Consider the following 19,359-nt stretch of genomic DNA (forward strand, 5'->3'; position numbering starts at 1 on the left):
AGGTGAAGTCAACCACACTGAGGTCCATTTCTATCCAAAAGTATATTCAATTAACCCTAATCAAGTCCATTTTTATCTATATTATATATATAAATACATAAATGCACACAAATACACATAGTGTTAACTTAAAACTGTTAAAAATTATATATATATATATACTCCCCGCACCCAAGTTTTTTTAAAGTACTGCATCGCCGCATCCGCACTTGTACCCGCACCCGCACCTATGTGACATAGTGTACAACTTAACAATATGCACACATAATAGAAACTGTATTTGAACAAGTCAGCCAAATCTGAACCAGGAATAGGCATGCCAAACCATAGATATGTGAACATACATCATAACCTCTACCTGTGAACTCTTATTGTTTTAAAAGGAAAATGATAACCCAAATCTAGATTCTGTGTTTCAAGGGAGAACTCAGAATCAACAATTAACCCAATGTGACTATAAATGAAACATGACAAAAGATGAAAAACATAGAAGCTGACCTTAAGAATATCACCAGAAAATTTATTAAAGCCTTTGTCCCTAGTTTCAGGTGACCCTTTATAACCAAGAAGCACCATAGCTCTTCTCATCCAACGGAGCATGAAAGATTGCCAAGACTGCAATGACAACATTGCCAAAAATATATTTCTTGACAGTTGTAAAGAATCGGCTATCTCCAGCATTGAACCTTCAAATAATGTCCGCAACTTAGCCAGCTCCTAAAAAAGTGTAAAACTTGTATCTTAGTTTTGGGCCACATCATCCAGATTCCATTTCACAAAGATGTTCATATACCAAACATATTATAAAATGAGATACCAGAATCCTACTAGGACTATATCCATTTGACACCAAATTCATACCTTAGAGGCCAATGTCCCATCTACCTGTAGAGTTTCAGGAGACGAAGGCAGGCATATCAAAGCTGCACCTGGAAGTTCTGCAGCTTCTGCACTTGAGCTTCCTGCACACGTGCACAACACAGAAGAATGAAGAAATTAAAACGATCAATATACTATATTTAGAAAAAGAGGGTGAAAATTACATCACTGTTTTAAAAACATGTTAACCAGGCATGGATATAAAGATCGAGATCCCTAATATTTTGTTGAAAAAAATGAACTTTTGCTACACTAGTAATAAGATGGCAAGAAAACTATAGCAGCAACATTTCTCATAGAAGTTTTTACTGTATTCTGAAGTTGAGAATGCTAGAAACAACTAACTGTACCTGACAAAAACAAAATCCGTGGAAGGACATCTAGCATCTTATCAATCCTACTAACATTTATTTTCTTTTCCCTTAGAAATCTGCGCCTTGCCCTATGCCCAAGAAGAGTGAAGTTTATGAACATGGGCAGCCAAAAAGAACAGAGTAAGAGAGTACAATAAAGCTGGAAACGGTTTGATATAAAACAAAAGGACAAAGAGAATTTACATGTGCTCAGAAGATATAAGCTTGATCATCAAACCTGCCATTGCCTTGAGTAATTCAGCATCAGATTCAGAAGTAAGCCAAGTCACCATGCTATCCTTAAAATTGGGAATTACTTGTTGAACAAGCTCTACCTGAGGAAATAGAACATAGATGAGGGGACAAGGAAATATGAACACTGTGCACAGTGCTCAAGAAGGGAATGTTAAGAAGCCATTTCAGAAGTTGCATAAACCAGAATAAACAAGAATGCACAGACAATATATGCATGAATAATGTGCGCATGCACAGTGTTAAGATTTTATATATATATATATATATATATATATATATATATATATATATATATATATATATATATATATATATAGAAGAAGCCATTTCAGAAGTTGCATAAACCAAAATAAACAAGAATGCACAGACAATATATGCATGAATAATGCGCGCATGCACAGTGTTAAGTTTATATATATATATATATATATATATATATATATATATATATATATATATATATATATATATATATATATATATATATATATAATTTTATTTTAAAATGTATTTTTTATTTTGGATAAGGGCAGATTGGTCTGTTGACCAATATAGCCCCAATGACTAGATATTCTAGCCATTGGAAGCTCTCCAACGGCTATTTAGCCTCCCTCTCTCTTTTGGTTCTTGTATATATATGGGACTTCTTGTCCCTTGTGTTCTATGCATTCTTATGTGTTTGAATATCAATAAAATATTTATTTTTCAATTGTTTGTGTGTACCCTCTCGTTGGCCCTTAGTGGCTTTTGTGCTTGTGCCCATTGTAGCTTGTGTTTGTGCTTCTTGTGAGGTATGTGGGCCCATATTCTATTTCATTACATGGTATCAGATCCTTAAGCTCTTAATTCTTGTGGAAAAAGTGATTGTGTAGATGTGAGCTCGTGGATCGCGTGATCGTGAGTTCGTGGTGTTCAAAGAGCTTTGTTATCCATCCTTTTTTCTTTTCTTCTTCTATCTTGTTCATCATGGAGGAGAATCATGAGTCAAACACCGTCATTCTCGTAAAGCTCAATGACACCAACTATGTAATGTAGGCCTCTATTGTAAAGCACCACATTTGGAGCAAAAGGCTATGGGGTTTGCTCGATGGCACGAAAAAGGAGCCAAAGCTTGTCCTCACCAAGAATGACAATGGAAAGGAGGTTGCACTACAAGGAGAAGATATGAACAAAGTCGTTGTCGATTATGAAAAGAGGTGGAAAGAATGAAAGATAGGTCATTCCAAAATCCTGCTATGGCTCATTAATAGTGTGGACATCAACAAGTGTGCAAGCTTGGAGAAATTTGACTATGCAAGTGATGCACTAAGTACCTTCAAAACATGTACTCACTAAAAGACATGGCACATATGTGCAATCTTCAAAACAAATTAAGAACTATGATCCAAAAGGAATATGAGCATACGTGAATATTATAATGTTATATCCCTCATTTAGGATGAACTAGCCCTTCTTGAGCCCAAGTGGCATCGTACTATGAACATTGAGCTCCGTGAAAAGCAAGTAAAGGCAGAGCATTTCTATCAATTTGTCAATGGTCTTAGTCTCGAAATTGAGGGTAATAAGTCTGCTCTTCTTCGTAGAGGTGGTGTCCCCTCTATTATAGAGACACTTGAAGAATTGACTATAGAGGAGAATAGGCTAAAGAAACATACTATCAAAGATGAGGATTTCCCGTTAGCCATGTCTAGGCCCGGAACCAACACATATACCTACAAGCCACTTCATTTTAGAAGGTCCTCCAATGATCATGAGACCAAGAAGAAGATAGTATGTCACTACTACAACGAACCGAGTCACATCAAATCTTTTTGCTCAAAGAGGAGACAAGAAGAAAAGAGAGAGGAAAGGAAAGTAACATTTGTGAGATCTTTATTTGAGAATAGTAGTGTTGATGAAGGCTCCAAAAGCATTACATCAATGTCTCTTTCTCAACTAATGGAGGCTTTAATATCACTTTTTAAGAATCAATCATCTTCACTCTTCGGTGTCGCGGTCTCCATATGCATTGATCTCGGTAAGTCTTCATGGATTCTTGATTCCAGTGCATCATTCCATATGACTCCTAATGAGTTCATACTATCTTAATGTTATGTTAATCCTAATGATTCCTATGTATCTACTGTCGATGGAACTACTTTAAAAATCAAAAGTTTTGGTACATTAAAAGACTTTTCTAAAAATATCCAAAAAATTTATGTTTAAAATGTTAAAGTAGTGGCAAACTTGAATTTAAATCTTTTATTAATTTATCAAATTACCGACCATGGATGTATGATCACCTTTTTATCTAGTGGTTGCTTGGTGAAGGATATCCAGTCTGAGAGGCCGATTGGGTGAAGCTATAGAAGAGGGTATCTCTACTTCATGGACAACTTATACTTACCAAATCAAAGTTTTCGTAATTATTTTGAAAAGAAATATATAAAAAATTGAAAAAGGAGATTAGGACATCTAAGTATGTCTAAATTATATTTGTTTTTATTTCTTGAAAATTATAATGGAAGGGATTTGGTTTGTAAAGATTGTATTCTTAGAAAAATGAAATTATTACATTTTGGAACTAACAATTTTGTTTCTAAGGAACCATTTGAATTAGTACATTCAGATGTATAGATGTATAAGGACTGGCGCATGTAATGTCTAAAGAAGGAGTTTCATATTATGTTATATTTGTTGATTATAGTAGACACACTTGGATATACTTTCTTAGACTCAATCTGAACGATCTACTTGTTTTCAAAATTTTCACAAACTTGTTAAAAATCAATTCAAAACAAATTAAACTCTGAAGGAGAATTTTTATCTAATGATTTTAAAAACTACCTTGACCATCATGGAATCATACATCAAAGATCATGTCTTAATAATCCACAACAAAATGGCCAAGCCGAAAGAAAACATCGGCATATTATTGAAACAACAAAGACCTTGCTAATTTCAAAAAATGTCCCTAAAAATTTTTTGGTTGAAACCGCTCTTACGGTTGTTTATTTAATCAATAGAATGCCTTCATCCACTCTTAAAAATATTTCTCCCATAGAAAAATTGTTTAAAATCTCTCCCGATTACAAAAGGTTAAGAGTTTTTTGTTGCAAATGTAGTCTTTACCAGCAAAAATGGTAAACTTTACATAAAAACTATTTCTTGTGTGTTTTTGGGATATGCCAAAAACCAAAAAAGATAAAGATGTTATGATGTTAAAAAGGATAAACTTTATGTTCCAAAAAATGTTACTTTTCTTGAAAAAAAAATGGATTTGATAAAGATGAGTCTAAGGAAAATTATGAGGATAAACTTTATGAGCATGATGTCAATATTGATGATGTGCATGAGAATGACAATAATGGCATTCGCAATGTACATGAGAAGGATAATCATGATACTTAAGATAATGATGTTCATGACAATGTAGATGAATCAAATAATAACATACAAGTTTATATTTGTCGTGCTGATGATCATCTTCCATATGACTTAGAGAAATATTTTCAAAACCAAGATTCAGATCAACCTAGCATTAGAAGATCAACAAGGATATCCAAAGCACCTAGTAAATTTGTATCATATGAATCTCTTGAACCAAAATATAAATCATGTCTCATGGTTATCCACTTAAGTTGGACCATCTTTATTTAATGAAGCTAAGAACCACCAAGAATGGATTGAAGCTATGAACGAATTAGAAGCCCTAGAAAAAACAAAAACTTAGAAAATTCAATTATTACCCTTAGGAAAAAAAATCATAAGATATAAACGGGTTTACAAAGTTAAGACCAAATGTGATGGATCACTAGAAAGATACAAAGCAAGGTTAATAGTTAAAGAATATAGGAAAAAATATGGGATAGACTACAAAGAAACCTTTGCTCCGGTAGCTAAGATGACCAGTGTTAAAACACTTGTAACCATAGCATCGATTAGGAAGTGGCCTATTTATCAAATGGATGTACAAAATATTTTTCTTAATGGCAATCTTAATGAAGAAGAATATATGACGCCTCCTTCAAAATTAGAGTTGGCACATGGAAAGGTCCTTCACTTGTGCATAGCCTTGTAAGGCTTGAAGCAAACTCCTAAAGCCTAATATGATCGTTTTAGTAGTGTGATGATTCAATTGGGATTTAAATCATGTTATACTGACACAACATTGTTTATTAAGTCTTTCGATGCAGGTATAGTGATTTTATTACTTTATGTTGATGACATGATCATCACAGGTGGTGACAAGCAGGGAGTTGGTCATATTACATATATCCCTAAGGCTAGTTTTGATATGACAGATCTTAATTTTTTTTGTTATTTTCTTGGTATAGAAGTAGCATATTAACCTTGTGGTTATCTCGTATCACAGACTAAGTATGCAATTGACAATAATAGCTTGATCGGAGTTGCTGATGAAAAGAGAATTTATACTCCAAAGGTCATAAATACAAAAATGAAAAAAGATGATGAAAAACCTTTAAGGGATTCAACTCCATACAGACAAATGATTGAAAAACTAACCTATCTTTCTATTACTAGACCTAATATTGCACGTCATTCATTTTGTTAGTCAATTTCAGCATTCGCTCACTATGATATATATGAGTGTTATAATGAGAATTATTAGATATATTAATAATACTATTAATCATGGATTATTTTTATCATCTTCCTCTCCATTAGAAGTAATTGCTTATTTAGACTCTGATTGGAGAGGGAATGTGAATGATCGTCATTCAACCACAAGTTTTTGTGTCTTTGTAGATGACCCATTAATATCGTAGAAATGAAAGAAGCAGTGTTATCAAAAATGCGCCTTGAGGCGCAAAAGGCACCCCTCGCCTTGAGGCGCGGCCCTCCGTGCCTCAAGGCGCAAGCCTGAGGCGTGAAGCGCAAAAAAAAAAATTTTAAGACATAATCAACAAGATTTTTGTAGGTTAATCTCATATATTTTCCAGTTATTTCAGTTATGTAATTAGTTTCTTAGTATATTTTAACTTTTGTTGGCTAATCTCATATGTTTTTCAGTTATGTAATCAATTTTTATCTATGTCACAGGGATTCGGACAGACAAGTGTTGCACCCACATCGACGCGACGAGATGCGGGTGCGGCACCCGGTGTGGTCAACCTGACCCTGGGTGCGGTCAACGCACCCAGGGCCATTTTGGTCCATTTTTTGTTTTTTTTTTAATTGCACTATGAAATGGGTTGCGAAATTTAAAAATCCCCCTTTTGGATGCTTGCAAACCTCTACGGTGAAAACCGATATAGAAATCCCACTCTATAGTGTTCGGTGTTTGTGAAAGTGATGTTTTACAACCTGTACATAATTCACTATGTACTGCTTGTTTGGGGTTTTAAAGCCCCTTCATATATTTCTTCTTTTTACTCAAGAAATACCATGGGTGACACTAAACAAAGTACAACATTTTCATTGACAAGAGATCCTTTAAAAAACAAAACCATGAAACGGACTAAAACCAAGGAGAAGCAAAAGTGAAAAAAAATAGTAGAGAAAACAAAGATGGAGAAGAAGAAAGAATGAACAAGTAGGAAATTAAAGAGTACCAGCAAGTTTAGGAAGGGAGCGCCAGCTGCCATGGCCATTCTTCTTGATGTAATCGACCAAGATCTCGTCTTCTTCAGCCGTCCACATACCCTTTTTCAACCCTTGCTTTTCACAACATGGAGCTCTCCCCATCTCTCTCTCTCGGACGAATGAGAGGCAAAAGAGTGTTGCGTGAGCGACTCCTTCAGCTATAAATACTCAAAAGTATTCTGTACTATCAGCTAGTCAGAGAGAGAGAGAGTCAATGGGCAAGAATTTAATGAGAAACATAGGATTGGAAAACCCCAATTGCTGCTCTTACTTCCTCAGGAGGCAAAAAGATCACAAGCAGCACAAAAACAAAGGCGAGAAGGGTTCTCTTGGAGTTATAATATATATATATATATATAGAGAGAGAGAGAGAGAGAGAGACAGAGAGCAATGAATGAAAGGTGACCCATATGAAAAGATTATCACGACATATTCTCTTCTGATTTCACCCATAAAATATTTTTTTCATTTCCCGCAAATCTGAATTCATGTTTGCGTGATTTCAAAGTTTGAAATCACGTCAAACCCGTCCCTTATCTTTCCTCATAATTAAGGTCAGAACTGAATCTGATATGTCTACTTTTGTGCGTTCGCTGTAGTTCCTTAATTGATTAAGATCATTTTGCCTACCTCTCAACTTTGGAATTTTCCCTTTTAGAAAGAAAATACGATTAGATAAAACATGTTATTTTCATATTAACGTGCCTTCTTGCTGATTGATCCATATTTCTTTTAGAGCAGTTTCTTTTCTTTCTCACTACATATTCTGTTTTTTGTCTCGGGTCTGCAGGTCAAAAAAAAACAGCAGCCAAGGTTCGAGTTTACTTTGTTTGCTCTAAAAGTGATTTTCATTTTTGGTCTCTTAATCCTTCTTGTTTTTCACCCATTGACTATGAACTCATTCCCTTCTTCGCACTCTGGTCTATCTTCCAACTTTCTCAGTCAGCTTGTGTCTGAGAAACTAAACAATTTCAACTTTTTCACCTAGAAGAGACAAATCATCTCATTCATAAAGAGTCAAAATCTTTCTAGACATCTGGATGGCTCTGTTCCTGTCCCTCCAGAGTTCTTATCACAAGAAGGCAAGAATGGAGAGGGTGAAACTTCAATTACATTTGTTAGAAATCCAGAGTATGTATCCTGGATGAAGCGAGATCAGGCTTTGCTTGCCTACATCACTTCCACTTTGTCACAGGAGGAGCTTGTGGCAATCCCAGATGACTGCTCAGCTATGCAGTTATGGCATCGTCTTGTTCAGACGTATTCTCAAGTTTCTCATGCTAGAATTTTATTTTTAAAGAAAGAGTTTTAAATGTTGAGAAAGGACTCCGTGACGGTCATGGAGTACTTAAAAAAAATGAAGACTATCACAGATCAGTTGGTCATCGTGGGTTGAGCTGTCAGTGACAAAAATATGGTGCAACAGACTTTAAGCAGGCTGGGACCCGATTATCACATGATGGTTACTTTCTTGTTGTGTTTGCCAAACTTACCTATTTTTGAAGATCTACGTGCTAAGCTCTTACAATATGAGATGACCTTGAAGGGATTCTCCGAAGGTATTCACAATCCCATTGGAGCACATGAGGTCCTTGCCACAGGTGTTACTTATGGTCGAGGACGTGGCAGGTGGGAATCTCGGAAAAGGGGAGGTCAAGAGAAGAATGGACAAGGAGCCCATGAAATTTTACCTACTCCCAGTATGTCTCATAATCTGCAAAGGCAAAGGACGATACCTACCTGCTTTCTCTGCAACAAAAGGGGGCACATCAAAGCAAATTGTTGGTATAACCCGCAAAATCGAGGGAAACAATTGGAGACAAGAAAGGAAACATATACATTGAAGAATATTGGGGAAATCAAGCAGCTGTTGTTATCTGCCTTGGCTGAATTGAACATCAAACAGAATGATCACGGTACTTGGTATGTTGATTCTGGTGCAGCCACCCATGTTACTGGTGATGTTGGTAAGCTCCTAAATCTTGCTCCTTATGTTGGTAGAAATAGTATTGTCACTGGAGATGGGTCTCATCACCATATTTCGCACATTGAAAATTTTGTAATTCCTATGTCCAACTCTTCTCTTGCTCTTTCAAATGTCATTCATGCTCCTAATATCAAGAAAAATATTGTTTCAGTCTCTAAACTTGTTGATGACATTAATGCTTCAGTCGAGTTTACCCCTTTTTTTGTTCATGTTAAGGACCTTCACACGAGGAAAACGTTCGCTGAAGGAAAATGGCAAGGGAATATGTACGTGTTCCAAGATAATCCTTCCTCTCGTGTTCAACCTGTTGATTCCATCTTAAAGCTCACTTCATCATCATCAGCTTCTCCTGAGAGTGTTTTTAATCTTTCTGAATGTATTGAGCTGAATCTTTGGCATGGTCGTCTGGGTCATTGTTGTAGTCGATTTATTGATAAGCTTGTTTCAAGCAGTCTTATTCCCAAGTCAAGTTTGAATTTAAGTGTCGATAATAAAAAATATTTCAGTTGTCTTCAGTATAAGAGTCATGTTCTCCCATTTCATTCCATTAATAAAAGAGCTTCAAGACCATTTGAAATTATATGTTCTGATGTTTGGGGTCCCGCTCCAGTTCCTTCCATGTTTGGCACTAGCTATTATCTCATTTTTGTTGATAGCTATTCTCGATATACATGGATCTTCTTCATGAAAAGTAAATCCGAAATCTTCAAATTGTTTTAGAATTTTCATACTTTTGTTCAAAATAAATTCTCTGAGAATATTACGTGTTTCCAATGTGATGGAGGGGGTGAGTTCTCTTCAAATGACTTTATTAATTTCCTCCAGAGAAATGGAATAAGTAGGCAGGTGTCTTGCCCTCATACACCTCAACAGAATGGGATTGCTGAACGGAAGCATCGTCATATTGTTGAAAGTGCAATGAGCATGATGCATGATAGTAATCTTCTAGTTACCTTGTGGGCAGAGGCCTTTCATACAACAGTCTATGTCATAAATCGATTGCCCATGAATATCTTGGAAAACAAATCACCCTATTTTTCTTTGCATTGTGTGCATCCAAATTATCACGGTTTGCGTGTATTTGGGTGTGTATGTTATGTTCATGTTGACAGTTCAATGCGACACAAGTTTCAGGATAAAGCCTTACAGTGCAGATTTGTGGGATATGCTGATGATTACAAAGGATATAGATGCTATGATCTCGTGAGCAAACGCATCAAGATATCCAGAAATGTTGTGTTTGATGAATCCAATTTTGGTCATAATGTAGTCACTCCTGAAATTGAAACTTACCACCCTTGGCTCAACTCAGATCTCTTTTCTAGTATTGATGGTGTTTGCTCTACAGACTGTAATCGAAGAGATGAGGCAAACGTGTTTACTGTTGTGCAAAGAACTCAGGAAAGTGTGATCTCTGAATCATCATTGGCTCCCGAAAGGTATAAAGGCATTGTTTACTCTCGACGTGAGAAGGAGATTTTCCCCAACCCTAATCAGGAGTTGAATTCTCCTTCTGCTTCCATTCAATCAACTGTACACAAAAGGTCTACCCGGACTCGGCATCCTATAGATAGGTGGGTTAGTTATGAGAATTTCACAATGGATTTTCAACTTTTCTTAACCGCCTTGGGCAAAGAAGATCAACCCACCACGTTTTATCAAGCAGTAAATTCTAAAAGATGGATTGAAGCTATGAACGATGAAATGGAGGCTCTTCATGAGTGTGGCACTTGGGATATAGTTCCCAGACCACACAATCAAAATGTGGTTGGTTTAAAGTGGGTGTATAAGATAAAGTATAAGCCGGATGGTACTATCGAGCGATACAAGGCTCGACTGGTTGCCAAAGGCTTCACACAGGAGCCAGGAGAAGACTATGATGAGACCTTCAGTCCAGTCGTGAAAATGGGTACTATCCGCATTATATTGTCATTGGCTATTGAGCACCAATGGACTCTTAGTCAACTGGATGTAAAAAATGTCTTTCTCCATGGAACTCTGAAGGAGAAAGTATATATGGAGCAACCCACTGGGTATGCTGAAGGGAACTCCAAAGAATATGTGTGCAAATTAAAGAGAGTTATATATGGTCTGAAACAGGCATCTCGATCTTGGTTTGATAGTTTCTCTCTTGAAGTAGAAAAATATGGTTTTAGTCGGTCTCTTCTTGACCATTCTTTTTTCATATTCAAATGCAAAGATATAGTTATCCTGTTATTGATATATGTTGATGACATTATCATTACAGGTAACTCTAATGAACATATTGAACAGGTCAAAGAACTTTTGAACTACAGATTTAAGATGAAAGATCTTGGTAAACTGCGATATTTTATAGGACTCCTGAAGGTATGACACTTACTCAACATAAGTATATTGTTGATGTTCTTAGCAAGGCAGGTATGACAGACTGCAAGCCTCTAAGCACACCCAGTGTACTTCATCAGAAACTAAGTTCTCAAGATGGAGATTTGTATGAGGACCCTACAGGATATCGCAGGGTAGTCGGAATGCTTCAGTATCTTACCTTCACTCAACCTAACATTGTCTATTCGGTCAATCAGGTATCCCAGTTCATGCATGAACCACATATTGGACATATGGAAGTTGTTAAACGCATTCTTCGATATTTGAAGGGAACTATTGGCGATGGTCTTCTATACAGAAAGAATATGCATGACTATCACATGCATGAACTTCTTACTTACACAGATGCAGATTGGGCAGAAAATCCAGATGAGTGTAGATCAGTCTCAGGATACTGTGTTTTCATTGGCCTAAATCTTGTCTCCTGGAGCAGTAGAAAACAAAAGGTCATTGCCAGGTCGAGCACAGAAGCTGAATACAGATCAATGGCAGTTGCTACAGCCGAAGTGACATGGATCAGACACCTGTTGACAGAAGTAGGAGAATTGATTTCTAAAAGCATTCTCTTGTGTGACAATCAAAGTGCTATCAACATGTCATTCAATTCCATTTATCACAGTCATGCCAAGCATATTGAAATTGATCAGCATTTTGTAAGACAGAAGGTCGAAGAGAAGGAAATTGAACCAGAATACGTTCGGACTGTTGATCAAGTTGTTGACTTGTTTACAAAAGGACTAGGACAGATTTTGGATGTTAAAAGGCAAGTTGTTCATGGTTCAAAACCATGTCCAACTTGAGGGAGGGTGAAAAGATTATCACGACTGGGTCTAGATTTCAGAATCCAGACCCAATCTGTTTTTAAGTTATATTTAAACACATGCTCATTAATGGCAAGTTGTAAATTCTATACTTTGTGTAAAGAGTGTTTTTGTACCCTAATAAAATGTACGTGTGTATATCTAATACAGAATACAGCAGACCCTAATTGAGTGGGGTTTTTCTGCAGCCATCGATATCTCTCTCCCTCTCTGCTTCTCTTTCTCCTGTGTTGAAGATGGGATATCATTTCTAACACCATATTGGTTCAATGATGCGCTTTGTCAGGCATGAATTAAATGAGTTGTACAGACTTCACATTCACCTCTCCAGCTCTCCACCTCGATCATCGCATCAGAGAGAGAGAGAGAGAGAGATTATTATCACTACTCTTATGAGTGTGAAGCGCCACATTATCGCTCGTGGTTAGGCCCACTTTCAATTTTATGGTGTCAACGGGTTGGGTTGGGTTGGGTTTGGTTCGGATTTAAGTGAAATCAAACTCAAACCCTATATGAGATAATGGTACTGGGTTATAGACTTAGTCTAATGGAATCCATCATAAGAAACCATACCAGGATCCTTGACTAGAGTCTAATTGAACTCATCATAAGAGAAACCATACCCGAACCTTATAAGGTTACATAAATCAGATCCAAACCATACCTGCTAAAATAATACTTTTTATCATTTTTACATTGAAAATATTTATGTTCCGCACCATATATATATATATATATATATATATATATATATATATATATATATATATATATATATATTTTTATATTTTTACATTGCTAAAATAAATCTGATCCAAACCATACATATATTTATTTTTTATTTTCTTTACCGCACCCCCACACCCAAGGTTTTTGAAAGTGTCGCATCCCCGCACCCGCACCCATGTGACATAGGTTTTTATATGTTACTTAAAGTAACATATAAAAGTAACTTACTTTTATATGTTAATCTCATATTTTTTAGAATAATCTCATATATTTTAACTTTTGTAGGTTAATCTCATATATTTTAACTTTTGTAGGTTAATCTCATATATTTTTCAATTATTTCAGTTATGTAATCAGTTTCTTAGTATAGTTTAACTTTTGTTGGTTAATCTCATATATTTTTCAGTTATATAATCAGTTTTTTAGTTGCTTTAATAAGTTAATCTCATATTTTTTAGAATAATCTCATATATTTTAACTTTTGTAAGTTAATCTCATATATTTTTCAGCTATTTCAGTTATGTAATCAGTTTCTTAGTATATTTTAACTTTTGTTGGTTAATCTCATATATTTTCCAATTATGTAATCAATTTTTAGTTACTTTTATATGTTAATCTCATATTTTTAGTACTTATTTGAGATTTTATATTTCTTATTGGTTGTTATTTCATCAATAAAGCATTTTTTTATTTGTATTTTTAGATATTTTTTTATAATTTTTTAAAAGTTTTCAAAAAAAATTTGAGGCTTACACTTTACGCCTCGCCTCGGTTTTTTGTGGAACGAGGCTATGGCAACTACTACTTTTGAGCTGGTGTGGTTGAGGCAACTGTTAGAAGACTTGGGAGTTAACATAACAGTGTAATGAAATATGCAGAAAAACAAACAAAAGCCTCAAAGGGCTTACAATAACACAAACACAAAATGCACATGAACAAGTCCACCAAAGGACAATACAAGGTATAAATATAGGCAATACAAACAGCCACTAAAGGCAATACCATGCATTAAGGCACAAGATTAAAAATAAATAACATTTTATTCATAATATACTCATAAAATTAGTTAGAATGCTTTACAAGAACATTAGAGAATAAGGGGGGTTCACAACTATTTATACACGAGGTAGTCCCAAATAGAGTTGTTGGAATGTTCCAACAGTTATAAATATAGTTGTTGGATTGTTCCAACAACTTTATTGACTAGTAGTCCCAAATAGAGTTGTTGGAATGTTCCAACAACTATAAATATAGTTGTTGGATTGTTCCAACAACTTTATTGACTAGTCAACTCTATGTTGACTAGTCTAAAAAGAACCCAAGAGCTCTATTTGGTCTTTGACCAAATAGTACCTATAAAAACAGAAACAGACAAAGAAACAAAATAAAGTAAAAGTATTAATGTGCCCCTAATGGGCACAGCCAATTACAATGCTATGAATTGATGAAAATACCCCGAAGGGTATTACCTATTACATCATTATAAATAAAATATACATACATATATATATATGAATATATATATATATATATATGTACAATATGAAACAAATATATATTTATGGTAATACATATATATACATATACAACTTAACAAATAGAACCCTCAAGATTATGTTGTGATAACAAAAGTACAATTTATATCACGAGAAATCATAGGTTCCATGAGAGAACCACGCAGATAGAGATTGATTGTCACTATGTTCGGGAAGAGTTTTTGAAGAAGATCGTTACACTATCATATGCGACATCTGAGTATCAATTGGCGGACATTTTCACCAAGGCTATTCCTCTCCTAGATTTCACTTTTTACTTGACAAACTCTTAGTTGTGACACCCTAAGTTTGAGGAGAGTATTAAGATAGGTATATTATGTAAATATATATAGTTTTATATATATATATAGAGATATAGATATATATACACATGTATATGTATGAGAATACATACATATTATGTATATATATCAATATATAAATATATATTTATTTATTTATTTTAGAATGTATTTTAGGGGAATTTTATTTTTAATTTTGGATAAGGACAAATTGGTCTTTTGACCAATATAGTTGTTGGGGCCTCCCAACGGCTAACAGCTATATTGGCCTCCCTCTCCCTTTTGGTTCTTGTATATATATGGGACTTCTTGTCCCTTGTGTTCTATGCATTCTTATCATTTGAATATCAATAAAATATCCATTTTTAGATTGTTTGTGTGTGCCCTATCCTTGGCCCTTAGTGGCTCTTGTGCTTGTGCTCATTGTAGCGTGTATTTGTGATTCTTTTGAGGTGTATGAGCCCATATTCTATTTCATTACACTCGGGTACACATATGCACACAAAAAATAAAGACACATGCGCATAGATGGGTGAGTACACATACACACAAAATTTGCTTGGACATCAGAAGTATATTTTGTTTTAGGAAATCACAGAGAAATGCTGGTAAAAATAAAATCTAAAAACTGGAACTTGCTCTAAAAAAAATATTTATTAAAAGATTATAATATTGAAAGGTAATCATAAATAAAAATTGTTGCAAAATAGATGGTTTCTTAAAGCTTATTAAGAATGATGATTTTTAACATGATAACTCATTTATTTCTGAGTTTAATACCAATATAAGTGGTAAATATAGCTTATATGCTATGTCACAGGTGTGGGTGCGAATGCAGGTACGGGTGCGGATGCGGCGATGTGGCACTTTAAAAAACTTGGGTGCGAGGGTGCAAGGGTGCGGGGAGCATATATATATATATATATATATATATATATATATATATATATATATATATATATATATATATATATATATATATATATATATATATAATTTTTAACAGTTTTAAGTTAACACTATGCGTATTTATGTGCATTTATGTATTTATATATATAATATAGATAAAAATGGACTTGATTAGGGTTAACTGAATCTACTTTTTGATAGAAATGTTGACTTCACCTAACACAAAGGAAGTTGTGTCCAAGTGTCGCACCTGCCTAGGTGCGGGTGCAGTGCCCTGTTAGAAGAGTCCGTGTGACATAGCTTATATGGAAGAAAAAATCTTAAACAATCAAGCTATGTATGTGAGTAAAAGCAAGACCTAGTCAAGACCTCGTAAAAGGAGAGTGACTTAAAAGCAGTTGTACGTGACTTCAACCATTCAGATTCATGACCAATATGTCCAGGAGATGCAACTTCCCATAAAATACGTAAAACTTCTTTTGATGCTTCAGGATATGCATTGACATCCAGTGATCCCCATCGCAACAGGACAGACAAGCTGCAACAGAGAGGCAAAAGTGCAATTACAATATGAATTTTGCCCACCAGATAAGCTTACAGGCTCACAAGGCAGATGAAGTTTTCCCATTAAACAAGCAAAAATTCCAGATGAAGGCATCAGGTTTCACACACCATATTAAGTTATTGACACTCTTAAAATGACCTAACCCCTAAAACGAAAATGACTTGTTTATATATACAACGAAATCAGCAACTCTAAATGTAATGCCAGGAACCTCTCAAGATCATTCACCTGTTTGCGATGATAGGGACCTGAGAGTAACTTAAGACATGCTCCATAATAACACCCCATGCAGTATAAAAATCTGAATGAAAAATCAAGCTAGTTATTTCACTTTGTCAAAAAAAAAAGCCTAACTGAATAATAAAAAATTAGGCAAAATTTCAAGATTTACCAACTACATCAGCTTCACAAAGATGACCAAGGCTTTCCAGTCCAAGAGCTTGGATAGTTGGTGCACGGCTCTCAATGCATGCCTGTAAACTCAAAAGATAATCAAACATTTTTAGATGGTGTTATAGATGAGACACTGAATGGGCTATCACAAATGGCAAAAAGTGAAATTTAGTATTAGCTGATAGGTATAACCTATGTCACATAGATGCGGATGCGGATGCGGCAATGCGGCATTTTAATAAAACTTGGGTGCCGGGGTTATATATATATATATATATATATATATATATATATATATATATATATATATATATATATATAATTTTTAACAGTTTTAAGTTAACACTATGTGTATTTGTGTGCATTTATGTATTTATATATACAATATAAATAAAAATGGACTTGATTAGGGTTAACTAAATCTACTTTTGGATAGAAATGGACCTCTGTGGTTGACTTCACCTAACACAAAGGAAGTTGTGTCCAAGTGTCGCACCCGCTTGGGTGCAGGTGTGACGCGGGTGTGATGCCTTGTTAGAAGAGTCCGTGTGACATAGGGTATAACATACTTACAGATACAGATAAAATCAGATCGACACCCCTATCAGCATTTTTCTTGCACACATCACGGATGGAAGCAGCAATGCTAATGCATATATCACTCTCTGAGGTGAACTTAAGAAATGCATTAGCATGCAAAGTTCCCTACAAAAAGTTGACAACAATTAATTCAATCATGGCATATTTGCAAATAGACTATATCATATCAAAAAGCTGTTAAAGACAAATTAGAAAAAAAATTAGTTAGTTGAATGTGTTTACATAAAGCAGATAGATGAAAGTAAATCCTAATAATGTTGTAGGAGCCTGTGTTAGCAAATATCCGAAAGAGCAGAGCCTTGCAGTTTTTTCTTCGGCATTGTATGCCTCATACCATCACTTCAGATACAAACACAATTAACAGAAATTACTACCAATATCATCCTACATTTTCCTTAAGATTTTGCAGAGCCATAAATTAGTTATTAATGTCTTATTTGCCACTGGAACTGCATGTCATCATGCGCATTATTCTTTGTGTGCAACTTCTGAGACCTTGTATGTTGTTCTGCTATATTAACTGTCAAGACTCAAGGTTTTGTTTACATAATGCATGGTGGACAACCATGTCACAGGTAGGGGTGGCAATCGTGTCGGGTTGGCGGGTCAGCATACCTCAACCCGAACCCGACCCGTTTATGAAACGGGTCGGCTGTGGCAAACACGAACCCGACCCGTTTAATAAACGGGTAACCCGACACGACCCACCAACCCATTTAATAAATGGGTTGGGTCGGGTAAACGGGTTCTCAGGTTCGCGGGTCGGGTTGACGGGTCGGGTTGGCGGGTGGACGGGTTGGCGGGCCGGCGGCTTGGCAGACGGGTTGGCGGGGCGGGTTGGCGGGTTGACCCACCCGCCTAACCCGTTTATTAAACGGGTCAGCCGGGTTGGCATACCCCCAACCCGAACCCGACCTGTTTAATAAACGGGTTACGCGGGTCGACCCGTTTATTAAACGGGTTGGCTTAAGCCCAACCCGAACCCGCCTAAGAGGCGGGTTGGCGGGTCGGGTCAGGTTTTGCCACCCCTAGTCACAGGCATGAAGGAGGGCCAACATGAAATGAGAGGTTTTGGTCTAAAGAAAGGTTGACAAGCATGTGGCTCTCATGATTAAATTTGGCTTTCCCAATAACATTGAACATCATCAAGTTCTTTTGATAGTCACAGTCCATGGGAACAAGAAGTTCAATTGCAAATTATCACCTTAATGTGGTTAAGCCTCAAAGACTACATCTGGTTCTCTGGAGGAGTGTAACATTCCATAATTGCATCCATACATGAGTCAATGCGTGAAAAATTAGGAGCATGTAGGAATTTCAAAGAATCAACCGGATCTTTCATACATGTTATTGTTGAACATGCGACCAAGCATTGCTTTTTGGTTCATCGCCAAAATAATTTGATACCCTTCTGTTCTGATGTGCTTGCAATTTTCTTGTGGAGTTTGAGTTGCACTAAAAGATGCATTCATTGTAAACTTATGGCCTTATAATTACATAAAAAGCTAATGATTAAGTGCAGATAGTGAGCTTAAGGGATCCATACATGCAAACAACCCAATTGTAGTGGAATGAAAAGCTGCTTGCCGAGAAGAGGTTTCAAAGTTCTTAGTAAGTAACCTGTGCATGGTATTATGTGTTATCCGCATACAGCCAGCTGCCGAAGGCCACGACAATGAAGTACTGTGGACAATTTCCAAATTCCAATCCAACTGCCTGTAGACAATTTCCAATCTAACCGTGTCCAAGGACCACCACTATCATTTGCATCCATCAGAAAGAGCCCAAAGTATGGACAGATGAACCTATATGCACCACCAACCAAGGTATAGAGAAAGAACTTCTAAGAATAAAGTTTATTTTGGATGATAACTCATATATTAAGGGTATAATTAGCTGATTAAGTTTAGATTCTTTTTGACATGCAGTAAAGAGTTCTGTGTCAACTTCACCAGTCACAACACTGGGTAAGGAAACCATCCAAAAATTTAAGTTGTTTTAGATTAAAAGGCATACATGTCCATAACTTCAGTTTTAGAGTTAAGACCATTTTGGTATCTAGTAATTATACTCATCTA

General features: G+C 35.7%; 1 protein-coding gene across 1 annotated transcript in view; it reads right to left on the bottom strand.

The window, feature by feature from the left end:
• Nucleotides 1-19,359, bottom strand: part of RST1 (ARM repeat superfamily protein) — a 77,594-nt gene that overhangs the window by 29,344 nt on the left and 28,891 nt on the right. Inside the window, exons 10-17 of the mRNA XM_090018451.1 lie at nt 17,255-17,386; nt 16,680-16,761; nt 16,517-16,589; nt 16,093-16,261; nt 1,437-1,567; nt 1,230-1,321; nt 862-962; nt 499-717 (exon numbers count right to left, since the gene is read on the bottom strand). Coding sequence (XP_089874577.1) covers nt 499-717; nt 862-962; nt 1,230-1,321; nt 1,437-1,567; nt 16,093-16,261; nt 16,517-16,589; nt 16,680-16,761; nt 17,255-17,386 — 999 coding nt within the window. The remainder of the gene's footprint in view (nt 1-498; nt 718-861; nt 963-1,229; nt 1,322-1,436; nt 1,568-16,092; nt 16,262-16,516; nt 16,590-16,679; nt 16,762-17,254; nt 17,387-19,359) is intronic.

This window comes from Nuphar pumila, chromosome 10 (genome assembly GCF_984573655.1).
Source record: "Nuphar pumila chromosome 10, dmNupPumi1.hap1.1, whole genome shotgun sequence".
In the NCBI taxonomy this organism is placed as follows: Eukaryota; Viridiplantae; Streptophyta; class Magnoliopsida; order Nymphaeales; family Nymphaeaceae; genus Nuphar; species Nuphar pumila.